Genomic DNA, 23230 nt, shown 5'->3' on the forward strand with positions numbered 1-23230 from the left:
CTGTATGCGGGCCTCTCACTGCTGTGGCCTCTCCCGTTGTGGAGCACAGGCTCTGGACGCGCAGGCTCAGCGGCCATGGCCCACGTGCCCAGCTGCTCCGCGGCATGTGGGATCTTCCCGGACCGGGGCATGAACCCATGTCCCCTGCATCGGCAGGCAGACTCTCAACCACTGCGCCACCAGGGAAGCCCATACATTTTATTTTTTAATGGCCCAGTTGGTTCAAAATTCAAAAGTTAAAAAAAAGGATATATAGTGAGGTCTCTATTCTACTGTGTCCCTGACACCAGTTGTTCTATCTAGAAGCAGTTGTTCTATCTAGAAGCAGTCAGTATTACCACCTTCTTCTGAATCACTGCAGAAATATGCTATACAAACAGATAAGATTAGACATAAGTCTACGTTCCCTTTTTTTTTTCACCTTTTTCTTTTGGTGTGGAGGTTAACATACCCACTCTTCCACACATTGGGGGGGGGGGGTGTGTGTGTATGAGTGTGTGTGTGTGTGTGTGTTCCTTGCTTATTAATAGATCTCAGAGATAATCCCATATGCCTTATTTATTTAACCATCCCCCTACTTACAGACCCTTAGATTATGGGTTGTTTCTTTCCTCTGTCAATCTCTGCATTTGCAGTGGCTCCTCTTCCCCTCCGTGGTTTGAGCCACTTCTTCACAGTAGCCTGGGCTCCGCTTTGGGAAGCCCAGAGTTGCCAGGAGCTTCTTTTGCCTCTGGGGAGTTAAATGCCAACATGCCTCTGTATACCATCGGGACGGTCGCCAGAATAGACAGAAAGTGGTTCAAAATCCAAAACCAGAGTAAGATGGCTCACCTCGGGGGTAGTGAGGACCCTGAAACGCTTCTTTAACCTGCACCATCACCACCCCCAAACACCCCCAAAGCCAAGGGGGCAGCCCCTCTCCCAACTCCCAGAATGTGCCCCCTCCCACTCTACCTCACTTCTCCCAGCCAGGCAGCCTCCCAGCTCCCCCGCTCAGTTGCAGTTCAGATGGACTTAAAACCACACACCACACAGCTGCAATGGCATCGTGTCTGGGGACCTGGGTCAGCAGGTCTGCAGAGACACGTGCTCAGAAATCCTCCCTTCTAAGTGAAACAGGCTCCTTATGCCTAGTGCCTTTGCCTCTGACTCTCATAAAGTGTAAACTATCGATTACAGAGCATGCACTTCATGCCACACACAGCAGGGCAACTGACACACTTTACCTCACTGACTCACATGACACAGACAGTCTAAGCGTCACATTCAGCCCCATTTCACAGAGGCCTAAGGGGCTAAGGTGTTTTTAGCTAGGAAAGCCAGAATGGAATTCAAACCCAGGTCGGTGTAACTCCAAAATCCTTGCTCTTAAATCACACTGGCTACAATAATCGTCCCCTGAGCTTATCACGATTCACATATTAAGTATTGAATAAAAATATGTCAAAGGGAGAATTTTTTAAATGATTATTAATGGTCACATTATTAAAGACATTTGCTCCAGATTTGGGGAGGCAACATTTTATACAGATAACAGACAGAAGTACTCTTCATCCTCCTTGAGAATTTCTAGCAATTCCAAATGTTTTCCTAATGGAATTTTTATTGAAAACCAAGAGTCTTCTTGGAAAGAGAGACAGAGGCATTGCCTTTCCTGGGTCTCCCTAACTTTTCAATAGATATGATTTAGTTGTTCTCTGAGGCTCAGCCTTCAGGTTCCTATTGACCATCTCTTCCGCTGTGGTGCTGGAGACCTGCAGGCCCTATTTATGGCAGAAGGACACACGCTAAAATACAAATTGTCTTCCATACCTAGGAAGGTCTGTTGCCTAAAAATGCCATTGACCCTGGAATTCTACCACCACTGTGCCATTCTTCAGATGACACATGGCTATCTATCTTCCTACTGTCACTTTCATCAAGCACATCCCTCAGGAGTGCATGACAGATGAGGTTACTAATTCTTATCTGCCAGGGCAGATAATATTGCCATTTTGCAGATGAGAAAATTGGGATCGAGAGAGGAGAGCTGTGGCCACAAGATACACTTTCTAAAATGTGCCAGGACCTGCCCCAGCGAGGTTCACAGTCGGACTGAAGGTCAGAGTGGACTAGCCTGGCAGAAGGAGAGCCCCAGTGCCTGAGTTTACACACCCCACGGGGTTTTTTTTCTCATTCTGCCTCATCTAGATCTTTCCTGGGGGCTACCGCAAAACTCAGGTGGCCCCTGGAAAAAAGAATCGCGTGGGAAAGAAAGAAAAAAGAGAGGGCCAGCATGTTTACTGAACCCTTACTGCGTGCCAGATTCTGTGCTCGGGTTTCACATCCATTATCTCTGCTAGGTCCTCAAAACATTCCTGAAGGTGGGCACCACTTTTCCCACTGGAAAGATGGAGACGGAGCAACTGAGGCTCTCGGAAGGGAAGGGGACTGCCCCGGGTTGCCCAGCCTCTCCGTGGTATTTGGACAATCAAGATCTTCCAGGCTCCAGAGCCCCTGTGGCTTCCAAAGCTTTCTAAGGAGAGGGCAACACCCCAGGCAGCCACAGAATCTGAGGGTGGCTAGCAGGTCACAGGAGAACGCCGTAGGAGGAGAGAAAAAGACAGAAATAGAGAGAAAAAAAGCTCCCCAAAGTGGGCTGTGGGTTTCAGAACTGAACGATCAATGTGGGATGCAGAGGGGAAAAGATGAGGAAGTGAGTTCCCTGGAGACCTGAAAATTGTTTCCTGAATTCTATGGTTAAGCGTGGTCAGCTGAAGAGGGCAAAACGCTAAGCCAAAAACTACACAGGGAAGAACCAAAGGAAACTGGGTTTGCGGGGGAGGCATTTACGTAGCAGGAACCGTCCCTCAGGCATGGCTTTCCCCCAGGTAGACCCAATATCCAAGGGGTGTTTGCTTTGCTGAAAGGTCTGAGGTTGCTCCTCTGGCTCTGGACCTCCATCCAGTTCTGGGAATGGGTTTGTCGAGGTCAGTTTCCATGTGAACATTATTTCCAAGATCCCAGGGCTGTGCTCAGCTCTGCTCCTGGGACTTAGAAAGGTCATATCACAAGAATGTTCATTGGAGAACTTAGCCTCAGTTTAGTCCTCTGTAAAATGGCTACAACCACACCTCAGTGGTTTCTAAATGAGGGTTAATCCTTATAAATTGCAAAGAACTGTACAATTGTCAAGTCTTGGTATCATTTAATAAAAGGAACTACAAAGCAAAGATATGAAAAATTGCTAAACATCAAAACTTAAAGGAGGGTGTATTCCAAGCTGTGAAACCACCCTCACTTCCTTAGATGTCAGCTATGGTGCTAACTAACGTTCTTGAATGAAACCAAATGGCAGCTCTACAGCTCTGGGCCCTGTACCTGAATGAAAGAACAATTGTTTCCATCAAGTCGTAACCTAATCACAGATCATCACATTCTCCATCCTAAAGGCTTGGCTGGGACATAAACTAGGGACTGAGTTTTCATGGATGAGGAATTTGGGAAGGATCGCTGATGAGCAAGATACTTAACCGTTTCTGGGTTTCTCCTGTGCTCTTTCCTCAACAGCCATGGGCTCCCCGAAGGAAATCGTTTTCTCAGACATCACTGAAAACTCAGCCACTGTCAGCTGGAAGGCACCCACTACCCAGGTGGAGAGCTTCCGGGTTACCTCTGTACCCACTGCAGGAGGTAGGGCACTTGGGGAGGGGAGAGGGAGGACGATCTGGAGGGTTTGGGTGGAACAGTGAAGAGACCCTGATAATCCCATCCTCCCAAACATCATGGCCAAAGAAAACTGCTTCTTTATAGTTGAGATCATCTGGAGAGACTTCATTTGTAGAGTCCTATGAGACCCTTGGAAGAAACTATTTTGTGAAGGGTCATGTTATGAAGATCGTTGCCAGGCTCATAGTCTTAAAGTTCTATGAGTTGTAGATCCCCAATAATGTTTTCACACAATGACAGAAGACTCTAAATCCATTGGCCTTTTTCTCTTTGAACACACTCATCTGCAAAGCTGGTCTTAACCTGGATATAGGTGAGGTGTTACCTCTTGGTCCCAAAATCTGTCTGTCTCAGAGCAGGATGGGAAGCTGTGACTTAGCAGAGTTGGGAGTTCTAGTTCAGAGCACACCGGCTATAAAAGAGACCAAGGGGGTGGGGGGAGCATAGTCAAATATGTCTAAAGACATTCTGAGAGGTAGTGAGCTCCCTGTTAGTGGAAGTGTATACAAAGATGATAGTTGATAACCTCTTCAGAGAAATGCGGTAGCATCTCTGTGGGCAGTTTGGCCAGCTGATATACACGCTCCTCACCAGCCCCCAAGTTCTAAGAAATATAAACTTTGGACTTTTTCATAAATGTAAGAGTACAAGCTTGACCATGACCATTTTCTTCAATAATAGAATCTCTGCTAGTAAGGGATGAGTCTATATATTCTTTAGCTAATACAATGGATTAAATATATCAGATATACTTGCTATACTTGCTATATATAGCAAGCTTCCCATATTCTTTGTGGGAAAAATAGGTAAATAAAATTTGTGCAACATGGCCAGCTCTCTAATGAATGGAAACTTGCCATTTTTAGCACATTGTGACCTCACGGTTTTTCCTCCCCTGGCTCAGTTTTTGGCATCTTCATGGATGGAAAAAACATTATACAAAAAGTAAAAACCTCTTCTCTTATGCCAGAGGGTAGGAGCAACTGAGAAGTCAAGAAAATGGTGTTGGATAAAGATATAGTTTCACTGCCAAATCGGATACGCCCATTCTTGAGACAACCGTGAATAAGTTTCAGTGAGGTTCACCTTTCGCCGTCTTGCTTTTACTGTGTTCCAGGTACACCCTCAGTGGTAACTGTGGCTGGGACCAAGACTCAGACCAGGCTGCTGAGACTGTTACCTGGAGTGGAGTACCTCGTCAGCGTCACCGCCCTGAAGGGCTTTGAAGAAAGCACGCCTGTCTCGGGGATGCTCACCACAGGTATTTTTCTCACCTTCAGCATTATTTCTCATGATTCAGAAGCTAGAAAAAAAGTTTTTTTTTTAGGAAATTCTCGGGGAAAGTGGGCTGGATTTGGCGCACCAGCGGTCTCATTTCTGGTCCGTCTGTAGCCTCTTCTGAGCTGCATCCTCAACCTCCCTGGGCCACCGTTTCCCAGGGTATTGTGGGGAAAAATAGCACAAGCTGGGGAGTCATGCCGACCTGGTGGAAATCCCACGTCCTGCCGCTTCTAGATACATGAGCTGTCAGTTAATTTCTCGAGGGTCTAGTTCCCTACTCTGTAAAATGGGTGCAGTTCTGCTTCCTTTGCAGGAAGCTGTAAGAATCACGTGGAACTGTATATGTAAAGCATCTGCAAATATAAAACAAGACTGTCCACATTAATCCACTTTCTTCCCTTCCCCGATAGTGCCAGGACCAGTGTGAGGAACCCTCCAAGCAGGTGCTTCACGCAGACACTCTAAAGTAACTACTCTGGATCCGGCAGCTACTGTATTTCAGGCCCTGTTACTAAACCCTTCACGTGTCAACCCTATAGCTATTACCCTTCCCATTTTACAGACGAAACAACTGAGACCTGGGGAAATTAAATGCCTTGGGCAAGTCCATATAACTAGTAAATGCTGAAAGCAAATTTGAACTTAGGTCAGTCTGATTACAAACTCTGTATTCTTCTAAAATAAAGGATGATTTTCCCGTTATAACCTGATTTGTACAACACACTGTAAGGAGGCAAAAATAATGAATGGCATTGAAGGAGAATGAAGTGGAAAATTTCTCTTGAGGCAGCCATGTTCCTAAACAATTTATCCTTTGATATATGAGCAATTATCCAGCCTAATCCGTTAAAGGATCTAAAGAATGGGCCTCACAGGAAAGTTTAAAAATATCCTAATAGTCTTAAAAGGGTTGCTAATATGCAATTAAAACCTCCTGTCTGAACTCAGAGTTCTGCACACTCTGCCACACAGACCCTCGTTTCCCCCCTAGAAATCTTTCATTCACGGGTTCTCCATGGCAACTGGTTGCAAAGTCTGGATCTGTTTCCTCCGGAGGCCACGTTGTCCTCATCCGTTAAAGGAGATTCTGTATGTGAAAGATGAGACAGGAAGGACCTCAGAGTGGACGGGGTGGGTCCCAAATCACTCTACCACCTCCTGGCTCTCAGGCCAGTCACTTCATCTCTTGGGGCCCAGACACCTCATTTGTAAAATGAGCTGATGGTGGCTGCCGCATCCCCCATCCTCCCAGGGCTGTCGTCCTGGAGAATTGAGTCATAAATGTGAACAAAAGCAGGAACTAGTCATATTTAGGTTGGTTTCTAAGAAAGGGGATGTTGGGTTGTAGCAGTGGTGAATTAAAAGGGCCAAGGCTCTAGGACTATCCATCTTTCCGCAGTACAAGTCATTTGGAAATCATATTGAAAACTCCAAATAGCTTTAATAGTCATGTTAATAACAACTGCAATTATTGAGTGCTGCCCCTAACACAGTTCACACACATCCTCTAGTTCAGCGGTCCCCAACCTTTTGGGCACCAGGGACGGGTTTCGTGGAAGACAGTTTTTCCATGGATGGTGGTGGGAATGGTTCAGGCGGTGATGCGAGCGATGGGGAGTGATGGGCAGCGGCAGATGAAGCTTCGCTCGCTCGCCCACCACTCGCCTCCTGCTGGGCAGCTCGGGTCCTAACAGGCCGCGGACCCGTACTGGAGTCCAGGGGCAGTGTAGACAGCAGAGCAGCTGTGGTCTGATGTCCTACCCCATGACTGCCCATCCCTTCAACACATCACCATCTTTCCTTGCAGCTCTGGATGGCCCATCTGGCCTGGTGACAGCCAACATCACCGACTCAGAAGCCTTGGCCACGTGGCAGCCGGCCATCGCCCCTGTGGACAATTATGTCATCTCCTACACAGGGGAGAGAGGTAAGGTCGTGTCCAAGACCCTCCCCACCCTGAGGAGTGTCTGTCCTGCTGTAAACTCTTCCCGTTCTCCCTTCCTTGTGCCACACTTGGTGCATGGTAGCAAAAATGCATGGGTAGACTGGAGAGTCCAGCAACGTCCCTGTGGCTCTCGACTTGCCCCCTCAGAACAGACTCATGGGCTGGGACTGGGGCTGGGTGGGTGGCTGTGGAGGCACCGGTTCAGGCGGTGGCAAGAGAGGTCCTACCCATATCCCCTGCTTGTTGTCAAGTGAACGAGCATCAGAACCATGGTTGTATCACGGGAGGCCAGCAGGCCATTTAAGGAAAAGCAGAGGGTGCGTCTCCAGCCTCTTCCTCCTCTCCTGCTAGTTTCTCTGCCGTCAGAGTGAGTCACCCTCTCCAGGCAGCAGCTCTCACCTCTTACAAAGAAGGAGTCCAGAATCTGAAATCTTAAACAGACTATTTCAGGTAGCTCCGGGGAGCCCAGGCTTCTTGGATGCCACAGACAAGGCCCATTAGAGCAGACCTGATTGAGAAATCAGAAATTGTTTTTCCTTGTCTTTGCAACCATCTGTGCTAATTTACTCAGTTGGAGATTAAACACTTGTTTGGGGCACCGGCAAATCAAGGCTACCAGAAGGTAAAATTAAATACAAATAAGAGAGAAGGAAAGATTCCTTTTCAATGAACAAATCCATACTTTTGTCATGAGCCAGACTAGAAAAAATATGTTGTTATTTTAAACTCAAAGTATATGTGAGTTTCATATTCTGTGGTTCAGTATTGTTCTACTTTCAGTAACAATACGAGAGGGCACCATAAGCTGTGCTGGGGCCTCTGAAAATCTTAACTCAGCCCCAGCAACCACTTACGAGAGCTCCTTGTGAGGACAGAGCAAAGATGGGGTGGGGCTAGAGGGATGCTTGGGTTTATTCTTTCTACTTCTCTATTTTTAAATATTCCCTGTGAGCAAACTCTTCCAAGTCAGGGGAGATGATGTTGTCTCACCTAAAATAAATCAGAGTATAGTTCGTGGGAATCATGGAAATTGTGGATGCAAGTGTAGAAATTCCCTAGAGTCCAGACGTGTGTGTGAGGCTGGGGGTGTGGGCTCAGGACTGATGAACAGAGTGACCAGCTCATTCCACTCTGCCCTGGACCTTCCCAGTTTTAGCCTTAAAAGTCCCATGCCCTGGGAAACTTCTTAGTCCTTGGCCAGTCAGGATAGCTGGTCACCTGTGATTAAGAAGTAAGCACATATACCCTGGGCACCATGGTTTGGGGGCCACTGTTGGTCCTGACCCAGTGGGACTGAGAGCCAGTAATCAGGCTCTGGTGTGTCTACGCCACCTGATTTTTGTGATGCCCCAGCCTAATGATTTGACATTTGGCAAATAAAAGGACATGAGAGTAAGTGGAAAAAAAAGGGGAGGGCAAGCAATGGGACAAATTAAATTTGAGTAGCCCAAGTCTTAGAGATGTTACCTGCAGCTCTCCTGTAACTGGGCCCCGTGACTCAGCTGCAGCACTGTCCCAGCGGCACCATGTGCAAAAGTCTCCTGACCCCAGGGCCCCTTCCTTCTGACTTGGTGCCTGGAAAACTCCAGTACCGCACGATAAATCCTTTGTATGTGAAGTGATCGCTCAAGAGGGAGAGGCAGGAGTGTGAGTCATCTCAGAAAACGAACCTGCTTTGCTGTAGGGTCACTGAAAGTTTCTATGTTAGAAGGTGTGTGCGCTCTTGGCCAAGTCCGCTGATGGCCCAGACAGCGGACTGGTAACTGCCACGGTGTGTATATTTCCTGTTTAGAGCCAGAAATTACCCACAAGGTGTCCGGGAACACGGTGGAGTATGCGCTGACCAACCTCGAGCCTGCCACGGAATACACGCTGAGGATCTTTGCAGAGAAGGGGCCCCAAAAGAGCTCAACTATCACCACCAAGTTCATGACAGGTACAAAGACATCGAGAGCTGGATGATGCCCACCCACAGCCTCTATCTTTAACAGTATCCCTCTCCAACTCTTATTTCCCCAGTCAGCTCCCTGTAATGTGATGACATCAGCATCAGCTAAAGTCACCGGTGCCACTCCGTCAAGACCTTAAGAAACACACCATTTCCTTTTGCACTGAAATGACCTTGCTCTCCCCATGGACTAGGAAATGATTTTCAGAGGAGGGCTTTAGAAGTGGAAAACCAGTCCCCGCTGACCCTAAACCCAGTATTTAATGATCCATGGTCTAGGCAGGGAAATATTTTGAAGAGAAAGATTTTAAAGGCAAGTTTTCCTAGATGTCCACTGGGCTTTTATACACTGAGATCTTTTTAAAAACTGCAGGAAGCAGAGAAACAGAGGCCATGTCCTCCGAGTAGGGGCAAGCACCACTACCAGCATTCAGCTGTCCTCTTCTTCAGAAACAAGGGGGCTTCTGATTACGTTCATGGCTGTGTCTTTCTTCCCAAATCCAACTAAAGCCAGTCAATATCCCGTTGGGCTCAGGAAAACGTGGCCCTTGGGATGAGATGAACCACAGAGAATGGACACCTTTGGAGGTCACCTGGCTCAACCTCTTCATTTACAGATGGGGAAGGTTTTGCCCAAGGTCATATAAGTCAATGGTAGGGAAAGGACTTGAACCCAGCCCTCCTGATACCCAGCTGGGGACTTTGTCCTACACCTGCTGACTTATCTGATATTAAATTCTTATCTTCTCCAGACCTCGATTCTCCAAGAGACTTCACTGCTACTGAGGTTCAGTCGGAAACTGCCGTTCTCACCTGGAGACCTCCCCGGGCATCTGTCACTGGTTACCTGTTGGTGTATGAATCTGTGGACGGTACAACCAAGGTATCTTGAAGTATATAAAAAACTCCCCACTGCTGGTCGAAACATTTACGGGATCCTCAAAGGAGGGAAGAATTATCTGCATGCTGTTTCTCCTCTCCCAGTGCAACTGGGGAGCTGGAAAAAAATTAGTAGGAACTGGACACCATGCCAGACCTTCTGAATCATAAGCTGCAGCCTCCCTGTCTCATTTTAACCAGACTCCAGTTTTGACAGCCAGCCAGGGTCAAGAACCACTGCTCACAAGACTTGAGGACGTTTTAGGAGCTGGACTCTTTGTCCTTAAATGTTTTATTGAGCAAAGGCCAAAAGCTTCTTCTGCATCTTTGCCATTTATCTCACAGACGGCATCATTCCATTATATAATGAAATATATATCACCATGTTCTTATGACATCAACTGTTTACAGCAGTTTTTATTTCTATTCCCTACCCATGATTTTTTTTCTTCTACTTTTTAATTTGAAATAACTTTAGACCATCACACAAGCGAAAGAAATTTTCTAACCTTTACCTTCTAAAGCTGTTTTTGACTTTTTAATTGTGGCCACCATCCTGTATACTTCCAAGATCTTCTACTTCTTTTCTGCACACTGATCTTTTGCTAGCATATCGTTTGCATTTCCTGTTATCTTCTTCTCTTTATCTCTAAGAATATATGTTCTTGGCATTTTTCTTCCACAGCCTACATAGTGTTTCCTCCAAGGTCTCTTTTCTGGTTTGCTGCCGTTTGGTTTGGTTTGGGTCTCCATCTTTCATGTTGGAGACTTCCACCTAATGCCTGTTGGTCGTTTTGTACCGGAGCCAAGAATGAAATAGCCGATTGGGAGGCCTAGTTGCACAGACAGGTCTTGCCAACTATGGGGCTCGCTGTAGAGTGATTGGGCAAATACCCAGCAGTTTTCTTGGGGGACTCCCAAGCATCAGGACTGTAAACTATTTCTCTCGAGCTCATCAGTCTCCTTGGAGGATCCTCTACCTCCTTCGAAGCAGGCTGCCAGGAGCCTTGCTGGAGAAGGAGCCTGGGCTCCCACTGTGTACACACCTTCACCTTCACTTCTCCTGTTTCCAGCGCAGCACCCAAGCCTCCCTTGCAGCTGGGCCTGATGGATTTGAATCCAGAGTCTCCCCTCTGGCTCAGCCTCTCCAGGGGGGAAACCTCAGCCTCTCATCTGGGCTGGGAAGAACAGTCACCCAGACTGTTGGGGGGTGGAGAGAGCTGGGGATCTGTTTATTATACAAAGTTTTAAACAAACCTTTGTTCAGCCATGCCCCACACTGGCCTTCAAAGCATCTCTGCTTTCGCATACATTTCATTCCTGAACTTGCCGGGCTCTGCAGCATTGTGGCTGCACCCACTAGTTAGTTAGCTCCTGGCTTTCTCCATTCTGTCACTTCAGCTGTCACTCCACCACTCCACACTTTCCACTGATCAAGATTCTGGTGACATCAAGTACCTGTCTCCTCTGCCATTTCCCTCATCCTTGTGAATTTATACTTTATATCTCCTTTACTTTCATTTTAGTGGGTATCAGAAGCAAGTAGAGATAAACTGTCTTGTTCAATATGCCACGTTTAACCAGGAGTGGACACACATCTCTAGTTACCATTACGGTCCTTCTTGGAGTCGCTGTAACAATGAACTAACTCACTGTGTGAACAGAGGCAAGTCCCTCGCCTTCTCTGGGTGTCAGTGTTCACATCTGTAAAATGAGTGCACTGAACTCCCCAGTCTCTAAGGGCCCTTCCTGGTCAGGCATCCTAGGATTCACTGTTTACCTGAACTCATGAGTCTCATTTCGATCTACCCTGATTGCCTAGAAAATAACTTTGAACAGCAGCTTAGAAAGCTGATAGGTAATTTTATCCCCAAGTAATTCAAGGAACCCAGCTTTGTACCTGATTCTTCCCCAAGGACTAGACCTGGGGGCCACACAAAGGTCACTGGGTCACTGGTATCAAATAGGCACTCACCCGGGTTTACTTCCCTGCATGACCAGTCCCCAGCTTAATCTGTTTCACTCAAGAAAGTCAACCTGGTAGAGGAGGAAAGAGTCCTGGACAGCACGTTAGGAGACAGGATGCAAGACCGTCCTCTGCCACCAACAAATTATGGAGTGAGTGCAAGTCTTTTAGCTTCTTTGAAACTACTCACACCTCCAACACCCACTCCCTCAAACCCTGCCGCACTGGAAAAGTCAGGATAACTTCACCTTCCCGGTTGTGAGGATGCCGAACAACCTTCCAGGGGCCTCCACACTGGTTCATTACTGCCTAAACCCCGTGGGCTGCGTTTGGTTTACTAGGACTGCAGGTTGCATTCCCATCCCTGACACCAGGGTCATCTGCTAAAAGGTGACTTTACAGGCACTGGAAGGTAAAAAGAGGATTTGAAAAGAAGGAGGATCTCCTGCAGAACTGAAGCCGATCCCCCTCGTCTGGACAGCAGCACAGTGACCAGTCACCAACAGCAGGTGTAGTTAGCGTAGGTCTACAGCAGCTGTACACATCTGCCTCTCCTGGACATCTCTGTTCTAGAAAAGTGACATGCTGGGTCAGCTTGCGCTGTCGTCATGCCGTGCCTCCTGAGCAGTTGTAATCATCTCCTGACTCAAGAGACCCCCTGAGTGACTATGCGTCAGAATCATCCAGGGAGCTTCTTAAATATGCACCTGGTCAGGCTCCACTTCTGGCTCTTATGATCCAGTCATTCTAGGATGAAGCCCAGGCACTGTTTTATTTTAAAGCTCCCCAGAGATCTGTGAAAAAGAGCCATATTAGGGACCACTGACTTAACTGGTCTCAAAGTCTAAACCTTTGCCCTTTGTGTGATTCATCTTCCTACCAGATGAAGCTGAGATCATGGCATTCCCTTTTTCAAAAAACTTTCAGAAACCTCCATTCCTTATCATGATAAGCTTCAAATTCCATAGCTTGGCACTTAAGGCCCTTTGTAATCTGGTCTTCGCCCACCTCTTCCACGGCTTCCCTAACTGAAGTGTGGCTGAGGTAGGTCGCTGCCTCCTCATATTACTTGAATTTGCTCTGCCCCTTCTGGCCCCAGGAGCTTTGCTCATGCTGCACTCTCCCCATGTCTGAAGCCCTGAAGTGAGCATGGAGCCTGGCACAGAGTGGGACTCAGCGGATTCTTGCTGAATGAAGAAATTAACGGATGGGTGAATAAGTGAATGCATCATCTGTACTCTGAGGATTTATGTGGCCAAAAGCTATTATATTTTTCTTCTGCCCTTAGGAGGTTGTTGTGGATCCAGACACCACCTCTTATAGCCTGGCAGAGCTGAGCCCATCCACCCACTACATGGCCAAGATCCAGGCACTGAATGGGCCCCTGAGAAGCAAGATCATCAAGACCACCTTCACCACAAGTAAGGGGCTCCGGAGGAGACTGAACCAACCCTCCACTTCTCCTCTAACTGCTACTTTAAATGTTTCCATCAAATTTCTGAAAAGAATCAATTCCCCGCTATTACCGGAAAAGCTAGAGCAATGTGGATGCAGGAGGTTACAGGCCTCGTGGTGAAAGGGAAGGAGGGCCAGCAGTGAGAACAGCTGGATTCATTCCCCATCTCCACCATTTGCTCTGCGTGACTGAGGAAAGTTACTGCCATTCTACGAGCCTCAGTTTCTTCATCTGTACAATGGGGTTAATAACTATCCCTTCTTCATGAGGACCATGTGAGAATCTCTGTATTGTATTTGAACTCCCAGCCCAGTGGGTAGCCCTTGTCAAGGCTCATTATAAGCTCAGTGTTCTCCTTCAGGCATTTACAAAGCCTGTTCATATTCAGAATCACCAACAGTCCTCCCACAAAGCTGGTACGTTGGGCCAGGATAATCATGCCCAGTTTTCTGGTGGGAAAACAGAGGCTCCCAGAGACTAAATGACCTGCTCAGGGTTACACCATGAGTTGGAGTCAGATCTGGGTTCAGGTGTCCCAGGACCAGGGAACCACCTCCACACCCGGCCACTAGGTCTCCTCTGCAGGTGGCAAATGGGCAAGCGCTCCATTGGTGAAGAGGAAGCATGCTTCTCTGAGGAAGGGAGGAGGGGGTCTTTGCAGAGCCCTGAACCTGGGTAAATGGAGTGTATCCCGGCGCTGTCTCCCGCCCTTCGCACTTCACTCTAGTCACTCTACACACACCTGTTGAGGGAGGGGAAGGGGCAAAAGCACCTCTTTGCCAGATCTCACGGCACGTGTTAGGAGCACAAAAAATACGAGTGTGCCCTAAAGATGCTCCCAGACTAGGGCTGTGAAACAGACAAGAAAACTGCTAACGAAGCACCTCAGGTGAAGGTGAAGTACAGCGAGGAGGGCGGACCAGAACAAAGAGCTGCTGCTGCCGTCAGTTCTCAAGCCCACCTGCTAAGCACAGCCCCAAGATCACTCACTGCTATCGAGTTTTTAATTTTTGCACCACATTATACACGTGGAAGTTCCCCAGGCATGCTTGTGTTAGCCCTCTCAGGTCCCCGGGCTCAGAAGGCAAGGCAGGGGCAAGTTCAGGGCTTAGAACCCTTGTCTTTGGCTTCAGGATCCTCTGAAGAGCCTGAGATGCATCCAGCCTGGCAGAGGGTCCTCACCCACAGTGAGCCACCAGCCGGGTGCTAGAGACCCAGCCATCCTGGCCAGCACCTGGGTGTTCATTGGGTCCTACCTGACACATGGCCCTCACAGCGGTTCAGCTCTCCTCCCACTGATATCACTGGTGGCTTTCATCAGTATAAGAGACTGAACTGGGTCCCTTTTATCCGTAACCTCTAAGCCTCACCGCACCCCCCGCAAAATGGCTTTAATCCCCATCTTGCGCGTGAGAGAATAGAGCCTCAGAGAGGTGGGGCTGCTTGCCCAGAGGCGTCTAGTCAGTGAGCACTCGAGCTGCGACCTGAAAGCCCCTGCCCCAGTCCCGCTCTGAGAGAGCCACTCTTTCTTCTCATCCCGCAGCTGGAGTCCTGTACCCATTCCCCAGGGACTGCTCCCAAGCCATGCTGAATGGAGACACGACCTCTGGCGTCTACACCGTTTATCTGAACAACGACAAGACCCAAAAGCAGGAAGTCTTCTGTGACATGACCTCTGACGGGGGTGGATGGATCGTGAGTATCATGGAGACAGACTCCAGAGCTCTCCGGCAGGGGGATGGAGGCAGAGGAGAGGCCGCGGTCCTCCCCGTGCCCTCCGACGCTAATGTGCAGGAGCTCTCCAAGACAGCGCCTGTCACATGGAGACACTCAGGGATTCTCTCTCAAAGTAATGGGAAAGCAGCTGAGCCTAAAAACCAGCTCCCCTGTTTCCCCGTCATTTATCTCATTTGATCCTCAAAAAACTCTGTGATCTATAAATGGCAGTGGTCATCGAGCCCCTTACGTTTATGACTTAACGTTGGCCATCTACCAGGCACTGTGCGAAGGGTTTTACATGAATTATTTCCATCCCGTTGCCATATGAGCTGGGTAGTGTTCTTTTTAATTATTAAACTTTCTTTCTTAGAGCAGTTTTAGATGGGCAGCAAAGTGGAGCAGAAGGTTCGCTGAGGTCCCGTGTGCCTCCTGCCCCCACAGGCACGGCCTCCTCCACTGTCAGCAGCCCACACCAGAGGGGTTCGTGTGTTACACGTGACGAACCTACACTGGCACATCACAGTCACCCAAAGCTGGGTGGTGGTCTTACTAATCTGTATGTTTCGGGTGAGAACACTGAGACTCAGAGAGGGGAGGCGACGTGCACTGAGTCACGTGGCGAACTAGTGAGGACAGAGGTGGGGACGGGTGCTTTTCCTACAGTGGATGTTTCTTCCTCTCAGAAAGAGGTCTTCTCTTTCCTTCAATAGCTTAAGCGCACCCAGATTCATTGGTTATGTTTATAGGTGTTCCTGAGACGCAAAAATGGACGTGAAGATTTCTATCGAAACTGGAAGGCCTACACTGCTGGATTTGGGGACCTAAAAGAAGAATTCTGGCTTGGTAATACAGCCTGCGTGTTTGTGTCCCAAATGTCCATTTCTGTCCTCCTTGTCATCTGTCCTAACCCACAGCGAACTGTGGGAGAGGAAATGGGTTACGAGGAAACAATAGCTCTGGTGGGCGACACAGGGTGTCAAATTCTCTATGGAAAGACTTTAAATTCTCTGGGTCATTAAAAATAAAAATCCAGCCAAAGGAGAGCCACCAGCCAGGCCTAGCCTAGCCTCAAGTCAATCACTGGGCCATTTAGAGAATTATCCTCACTGATGTCCTTCACTGCTTCCATCCTATGCTAAGTCCCTCAGGGCCACAACCTCTAGGTCTCATAGCACCCCACAAGGTACAAAATTCCTATCTTGCACGCACCTGGGAAAACAGAGCCTCAGAGAGGTTACGCTGCTGGCCATATCTAGCCAATCAAGAGCTGAGCTGCAGTGTGAACTCTCCCAAGCCAACACGACAATGCCATCACCCATCCATCCATCCACGCAGCCCACACTGCAACAAGCGACCGGCACAGGGCGCCGTCCTACGTTCCAGCACCCAGGCCAGGGAATGTCCGTCCCTGTCCTCCATCGCCTTTCACTTTTAAGGAGCTGTAGAGTTTAAAAGGTGCGCGCTCCACCTTATCTCCTTTATCTTCATAATACGATAGGCGGTTGGCAGGGCAAAGATGTCAACACAATTTTAGCTGAGGCCCAGAAACCGTATATATCTCACCTGGTGTCGCAGCAGCAAAGAGCAAACCAAGCTGCAAGCCCAGGCGCGACGCAAACCTCTTTCGAGCACACACGGCCGCTGCTCTTACGGGGTGCGTAGGAATGAGGGCCTCGGTCACTGCGCTTCTTAGGCAACCCCTTGCCTGTCGTCCACAGGGCTGGACACCCTGAACAAAATCACAGCCCAAGGGCAGTACGAGCTCCGGGTGGACCTGCGGGACCACGGGCAGTCAGCCTACGCCGTCTACGACAAGTTCAGCGTGGGAGACGCCCGGACTCGCTACCGGCTGAAGGTGGAGGGGTACAGCGGGACAGCAGGTATGGACAGACATCCTCAGAGCCCAGGGAACCGCAAAAGCTTCTCGGGTTTTCAGCCAGCTCCTCCACTCCTCATTCCTTCCTTCATGGGTCCATCTGTTTATCGACAAATAATTGAATCCCTACTAGGTGCCAACCAGCAGAACTACAGTTGAACAAGGTTGGGTAGATATTCTGGTCACCAAAACATAGAGTAGGTTGGGAATTAGGACAATCAGGACGGACTTGTAGCTATTGTCACTCAAAATATATCTTTTTCTTAGCCATGTTTAGAGATCTGTTTTAGACTGAGAAAAAAGCAGTCTCTTGGGAGCCTTAATACTCATCTACTGCTGTGCTTCTCAATTTGTGACACACATATGACCCACTGGGGGAGCCTGTTAGTGTGCTGACACAGTATGTCCAGGGTGAAATCAAGATGCTGCATTTCTGCTGAGTTCCCACATGATGCCACTGTTGGTGGCTTTGCTGGTCTGTGGCCTGTACTTTGAGTAGCAGACAGTCCACTCCATCACCCAGCTGGAGGAATCTCTTCTAAGACATTCCTGCCACGTGGCCATCCAGCCTCGGCCTGCACACCCCCATGACCAGGAGCTCACCACCTCTCCAGCAGTCCTTCACTCCTTGACTGGCACATAACCTGGTTTGGGTTTTGAAGGTTTCTTTGCCTTGAAATGGCCTTTGTGTGGTTTTCTGACACCACATCATAGGAGAAACAAATAAGGAAACGATATGCATTCAGGCCCACCAGGTAGCAGCTTCTTTTGCAGATACTTCATATCATTACCCTCTTTTAGGTCTCACCAAAAAAAAAAAAATTATATATATATATATCTCCAGGTGATATTGCTATTATACAGATGAGGAAACTGAGGCTCAGAGAACAGCTGTAAGAGCCTGTGGACGGTGGGCCCACGGTACAAGCCTGGCTGCTGACGAGTATTCTTGGTAACAAGGGGGATCAGGTGTAAGACCGTGACCACGCCACGTCACCCCTTGCCCACTTTGGGGTGGTTTTCAGTTACGTTTATTGAAACAGAAGAGACAGATGCTGTAGCACATTCCCAACCTCTCAGCCCTGAAAGAATGCATCCAAAATGGGAAAAGCCTCCACGCAAGATTTGCCAAAAGCCAGGCTCAACCTAATGAAAGACAGAGCTCTTTAGAGATCAGTCTGGTGGAAATGAAGACAGAGACGCAGGGGTGAAAACTGTTTTCATTCTTGCATCCCTCAAAGAATTCTGACATTTTATTACCTGGCAATAAATACCTCTTTTGTTGAGATGGCTTCAGGCAAGGAGGATACTGTTACAGGGCAAGCACAGGCACCGAGGGGCGGGAAGGTGGCCTCCACCCACCTCTTTCTGTATTTCCAACAGAAAATGAGCCATGTTATGCCCCTGCACTGAGCTAACCCTTGGGGCTACATCCTCCTGTGCGTATCGATGGCAAGCAGCCCCTCCACAGGAAAGCATCTTGTTTCATCAATATCTAGCTGCCATCCTCATGCTCTTGATAGCTTCATCAGTTACCAAGGCACCCGAGTCCCTCTGACAACTTGCTCCAAAATATCAGGATAGAATGCCTTGATGTCTTGAAATCTTTCTGCACTGCATTGACCAGGGCTGGGAGTGAGGGGACACAGAAAGAAATGGCACTTAAATGCTCCTAAAATTCAATATATTCAATTGCAAACTAGATTCCCATATAGCACTATATATACATGGACTTTTTGTCTAAGAATCAGGGAAAACTGGTCCCATAAACACTTTGAAAAATAACTGTACGATATACAAGCTATTCGGTGACATCTAAAACCCGAAAGGTTTGATTATAAGTATGGCTCTGTAGGCTGAGACTCAAGATAGACTGTCTCAGGATAGCTCTGGAAAACCAGCATGGCAGAGTGGAAAACTAAACTCATACTAGAACTTGATAAATATTAGATGGGTGAGTGAATAAGTGAGTGAATGTGAATTAATGAATAAATAGACAATAAATAAATAAATGCACGAAAAGAATTGTTTTAAAGTATGGCTCTGAATACTTGCATTTGAGGGGAAAGCACACCATTACTGAATACAAATTTCCCACCTTACTCTCTGAGTTCCTTTACGTACAGTGAATGCAAACACAATCATAAAAATAGCAACAATCGGGCTTCCCTGGTGGCGCAGTGGTTGAGAGTCCTCCTGCTGATGCAGGGGACACGGGTTCGTGCCCTGGTCCGGGAAGATCCCACATGCCGCAGAGCGGCTGGGCCCATGAGCCATGGCCGCTGAGCCTGCACGTCCGGAGCCTGTGCTCCGCAACGGGAGAGGCCACAACTGTGAGAGGCCCGCGTACCGCAAAAAAAAAAAAAAAATATAGCGACAATCATGACCGTTTGCACACCACACTACCTGTTTAGTGTACACCTTCGTATCCATTGCTCCAACAGCCCTCTGAGGTGGATCAAATCAATGTGCTAGTTCCATTCTACAGATAGGAAAACTGAGGTTCAGCAAAAGGCTTGACCTGTGCAGGGTCACAGCTAAGAGTGAAAGAGATGGGATTGGAGCTAGATCCTCCAAAGCCACCTGTACCTTCTACCTTCTACCACTTTATGCTGCTTCTATCAGAAACGAGGCTCGGGGATGACACTCATGTCCTATCCAGGCCCACGCCGGATCCTAATTCGGGGTCCAGTGTTTGAGGCCGGCCCACCCCAGGGCCCTTCAGTCGTCACCCTGGCGCTGCCCTTCACAGCCCACAGGGAGCTCCAGCTGGGCTCTCAGTCTGTGCTTTCTCTCTCCCAGGTGACTCCATGGCCTACCACAACGGCAGATCCTTCTCCACCTTTGACAAGGACACAGACTCGGCCATCACCAACTGTGCCCTGTCCTACAAGGGGGCTTTCTGGTACAAGAACTGCCACCGCGTCAACCTGATGGGGAGATACGGGGACAATAACCACAGTCAGGTGAGCAGACAGCGAGGCCCTGGGCAGGGCTGAGGCCAGCAGGCCAGGAGGGAGAGATCCCCATGAGACCGCAGGCCAGGAGAGATCACAGAGATAGCATGTCTTAACCCACGAAGATCCCAAGGAGAACCACTGGTCAGGGAGACACCAAGCGTAGCCAGCTTTCCTCAAATTAAGTCTTTGTCTGAACCCCAGAAGGAAACAGATGAAAGTAGAGGCCATCTAGGTGAACCAGGGGTGATGCAGGCCCAGGGCGCTGCTTCCCCACCCTGGCGTAGAGGCACCTCCAGCACCCCAAGAACATCTCAGAGCAAAGACCACAGATTTTAAGTCCCTTCCTTTTCTGATTCCTAAGATCGAGTTCCAGAAAAAGGTGACTTCCCTGAGGTCACAGAGCAAAGCTGGAGGCAGAGTCAAACCTTCCAGCTCTCCAAATTTCCCTGCACCACACAGGATGCTGTGACACAATTTCTGCAATCATAGAAAAGGATTTTTTAGATTCCCTGTGGAGATAAGTGAGCAAAACCAAATTCAACCACCATCTCACACTGAGTCCTGCCTGCACGAGCAGGTGCCTGAAAAGTGGGCAAAGTCTAGTGGGGCCAGCTGCTTAACCATGATGGTCCTTCTCAGCGGCCATCCCTGCTCCAGGGAGGAAGGACGGGTATTCACCCAGACTGATCACCCTGGGCTGGGCCTCAGCAACTCCTACCCAGCCTGCAACCTGGGATCCCTTTGTAAAAAGGCAAAGGTACAAATCACACCAAACAGCCCCAGGAGTTCTGATGGGTGGTCCCGGGCGGGATGCAGCATCTCGTCATCTTGCTTATTTACACTTTTGTTGTTGGGTTTTTTTTGTTTTTTTTGTTTTTACATGCTGCTCTCTGCTATTAATGATTTTGATACATGTGTTTATGTTGACTTGACTACCAGCAAATGCTTGTCGTGACCTTAAGTGCAGACCTTACCTTGACATAATTTCTGACACTTTTCAAAGCATTCTCGCCTTGTCTCCCATGTGCATCACTTTTACTCTGTAAGGGGACCAGGACATGGCTTTTCATGCCTATTTTACAGAGGAGGGAAGACTTGAAGGACACCTCTGGACACCAGTCCTGTGTTTTCTCCATCTTATCATGTGGCCTCAATAACACGTCCACTCTGAGAGCTGCTGTATTGCCTTTATCTCCTGTCCCCTAACACCAGTGTGACACAAAGTCCTTTGGGAGGGGGAGAAAAAGCTACATGCCAAAAGGAAACTTCTTTTTCCATCCAATTTTGGAAGAAGGAGATGACGTTAAAGACCACAGAACAATTATGGGAGGTCAGTCCCAGCTCTGGCTCTGTGTGGCCTCTGTGAAGTCACTTTCCCTCTCTGCCTTCAGTCTCCACCATAGTACGAGGAGGGCTTGCTTCCAGCTCTGAACCTCTATCAGAGGGGAGAACGAGGGCAGAGGAAGGCAGCACAAGGACCAGGTTGAGTAATTACAGACACATTTGCCCATAAAATGAGTCAGCGCTTCTCAAATCCCATCCCCCTGTCAGATACAGAGACTGTTCAATACCAGTGAATGCCAAAAAATTACAATCAAACAAAACATCGATATTTTCCCTCATTTCACCAGCCATTATCTCCTCTGTGGATATGTTCCCTCCCAGCCCTATGAAGCTTAAAGAGAAGAGGTGTCAGTGCGCAGGGTGGAGGCCTTATAGGAGGACTCTCTGAAGCTGACCCCCACGCCCAGTAGGACAAGGGGTCTGTGGGATTCCATGGGCAGAGTCTACCATCTGTAGACTTTGCTACAGAGTCAGACCTGGAACTAGGAGGCCCGGAAGCAAATATAGTCTTTCCTTGAGGAAAATCTTTGGCCAAAATTCCGAGAATATCTCTCCCTTCTTGAGATTGGGGAAGAGTATTTACGGAGCACCTATGATGTTTCCAGCACTGTGGCAGCTCCTTTACTGACCCAGTTAATCTTCACAGCATCCTGCCAAGGTTAGCATTATTGGGCCTTAAGAAAAAAATAATGAAACTGAGGCCCAGAATGTTTTGATAACTTGTTCATTTATATCTCTCAAGTAAGAGCACTAAGATTTAACCGTACATGTCAGGTTGCAAAACTTGTGTCCACGTATTTGCTCTTTGTGCCGTTCCACAGGAACCCCTATTAAAACACTCCATAGGAATCCTGTGAAGTGTAGACACCCCTGCATATAGCTACTCAATTCTGTAAGCTCCAATCATGATCCGAATTCCTGCAGCACCCAGTCCTAGTGACGGTAAGTTTCATCAGCCACCACTGTATTTCAAGATGGCAGATCAAAGCTCAATGCAAACTCAGGTGACTTCTGCCTAAAGTAAAAAAACTGAGTCTGAGTCAGCCAGCCCCTCTGAAAGTTTTCACTGCACAGATCAACAAACAGATCGGCAAGAGACAGCTGGGAACTACCAAACGGTCTAGTTGAAACGGAACTCGTCTTGTTCCGTCAACGAGACAGCGATGGTCGGTGAACACCTTGCCTGGTGGAAACCAATCTGAAGGTCTTCTCTTTTTCACAGGGTGTTAACTGGTTCCACTGGAAGGGCCACGAGTATTCAATCCAGTTTGCTGAGATGAAGCTGAGACCCAGCAACTTCCGAAACCTCGAAGGCAGGCGCAAACGGGCATAAATTCTGGGGACAACTGGGGGAGAGAAGAGTAGGGCCCAGAGAACGAAAATAATGTTACCAAAGCATCGATGTGAGCAGTCTGACCATTAAGCCACACCTGGGCATCTGGCAGGAGCTAAAGTTGACCATGGATTACCCAGGCCGGCGGCGGCAGCGCTGGCCTCACCCACTCTGCGATGACTTCCCTTCACACCAAAGACCACAGTGTCCAACAGGTTTCCATTTTGTTGTTTGATTCAGCAAAAGTCTTCCAGTGACAGCATCACAATGATTTTCCTTCTCTTGGGTGGCTCCGGGAATGAGAGCGGGGTAGGCTGTACAGTGGTAGTTTGTTTTAGAACCAGCTATATTTTACACAAAGCTGTATAATTAATTATCATTATTTTTGTTAGCAGTGATTCAATGTGTGTCTTGAAGCCGTCCCTTTTTTTACATTTCAGAAAAGCAATACTGTTTCGATTTTAAGGATATGATTAATGTTATTAATATAATAATGATGATGATGATGTAAACTAAGGATTTTTAAACAGATCTTCCTTTCCAAAACACATCTGGACAGTACCTGATTGTATTTTTTTTTTGTTTAATAAAAGCACAAGTACTTTTAAATTTGGCCATTGGTTTTCCTTTCATTGTCGAGCCTGGATTCCACCAAAGCCACCAAATTCCACCAATATATTTGAGCAAAGGAGGGATGTTGGAAGGGAGAGGAAAGGAGGGATGATGGCCAAGCAGGAGGGGAAGAAGGAAAGGGAGACTACAGGCTGGGAGAGAGGAAAACAGTTTTGAACAAAGCTGTATAAGTTTGGGAAAAG

At 48.1% G+C, this 23230-nt stretch overlaps 1 protein-coding gene across 13 annotated transcripts in view; it reads left to right on the forward strand.

Moving 5' to 3' along the window:
• The window catches only part of TNC (tenascin C), a 93782-nt gene extending 70754 nt beyond the window's left edge, over positions 1–23028 (forward strand). For all 13 annotated transcript variants that reach the window (XM_027105072.1, XM_027105074.1, XM_027105075.1 and 10 more), the window contains 11 exons: positions 3550–3672; positions 4826–4969; positions 6797–6916; positions 8727–8870; positions 9635–9765; positions 13016–13148; positions 14727–14878; positions 15649–15745; positions 16621–16782; positions 19581–19744; positions 22305–23028. In XM_027105072.1, coding sequence (XP_026960873.1) covers positions 3550–3672; positions 4826–4969; positions 6797–6916; positions 8727–8870; positions 9635–9765; positions 13016–13148; positions 14727–14878; positions 15649–15745; positions 16621–16782; positions 19581–19744; positions 22305–22415 — 1481 coding nt within the window. In that variant the 3' untranslated portion in view covers positions 22416–23028. The remainder of the gene's footprint in view (positions 1–3549; positions 3673–4825; positions 4970–6796; positions 6917–8726; positions 8871–9634; positions 9766–13015; positions 13149–14726; positions 14879–15648; positions 15746–16620; positions 16783–19580; positions 19745–22304) is intronic.
• Positions 23029–23230: the final 202 nt, after the last annotated feature.

This window comes from Aethalodelphis obliquidens, unplaced genomic scaffold (assembly GCF_003676395.1).
Source record: "Aethalodelphis obliquidens isolate GAN/ISIS:26980383/991018 unplaced genomic scaffold, ASM367639v1 scaffold7, whole genome shotgun sequence".
NCBI classification, from domain to species: domain Eukaryota; kingdom Metazoa; phylum Chordata; class Mammalia; order Artiodactyla; family Delphinidae; genus Aethalodelphis; species Aethalodelphis obliquidens.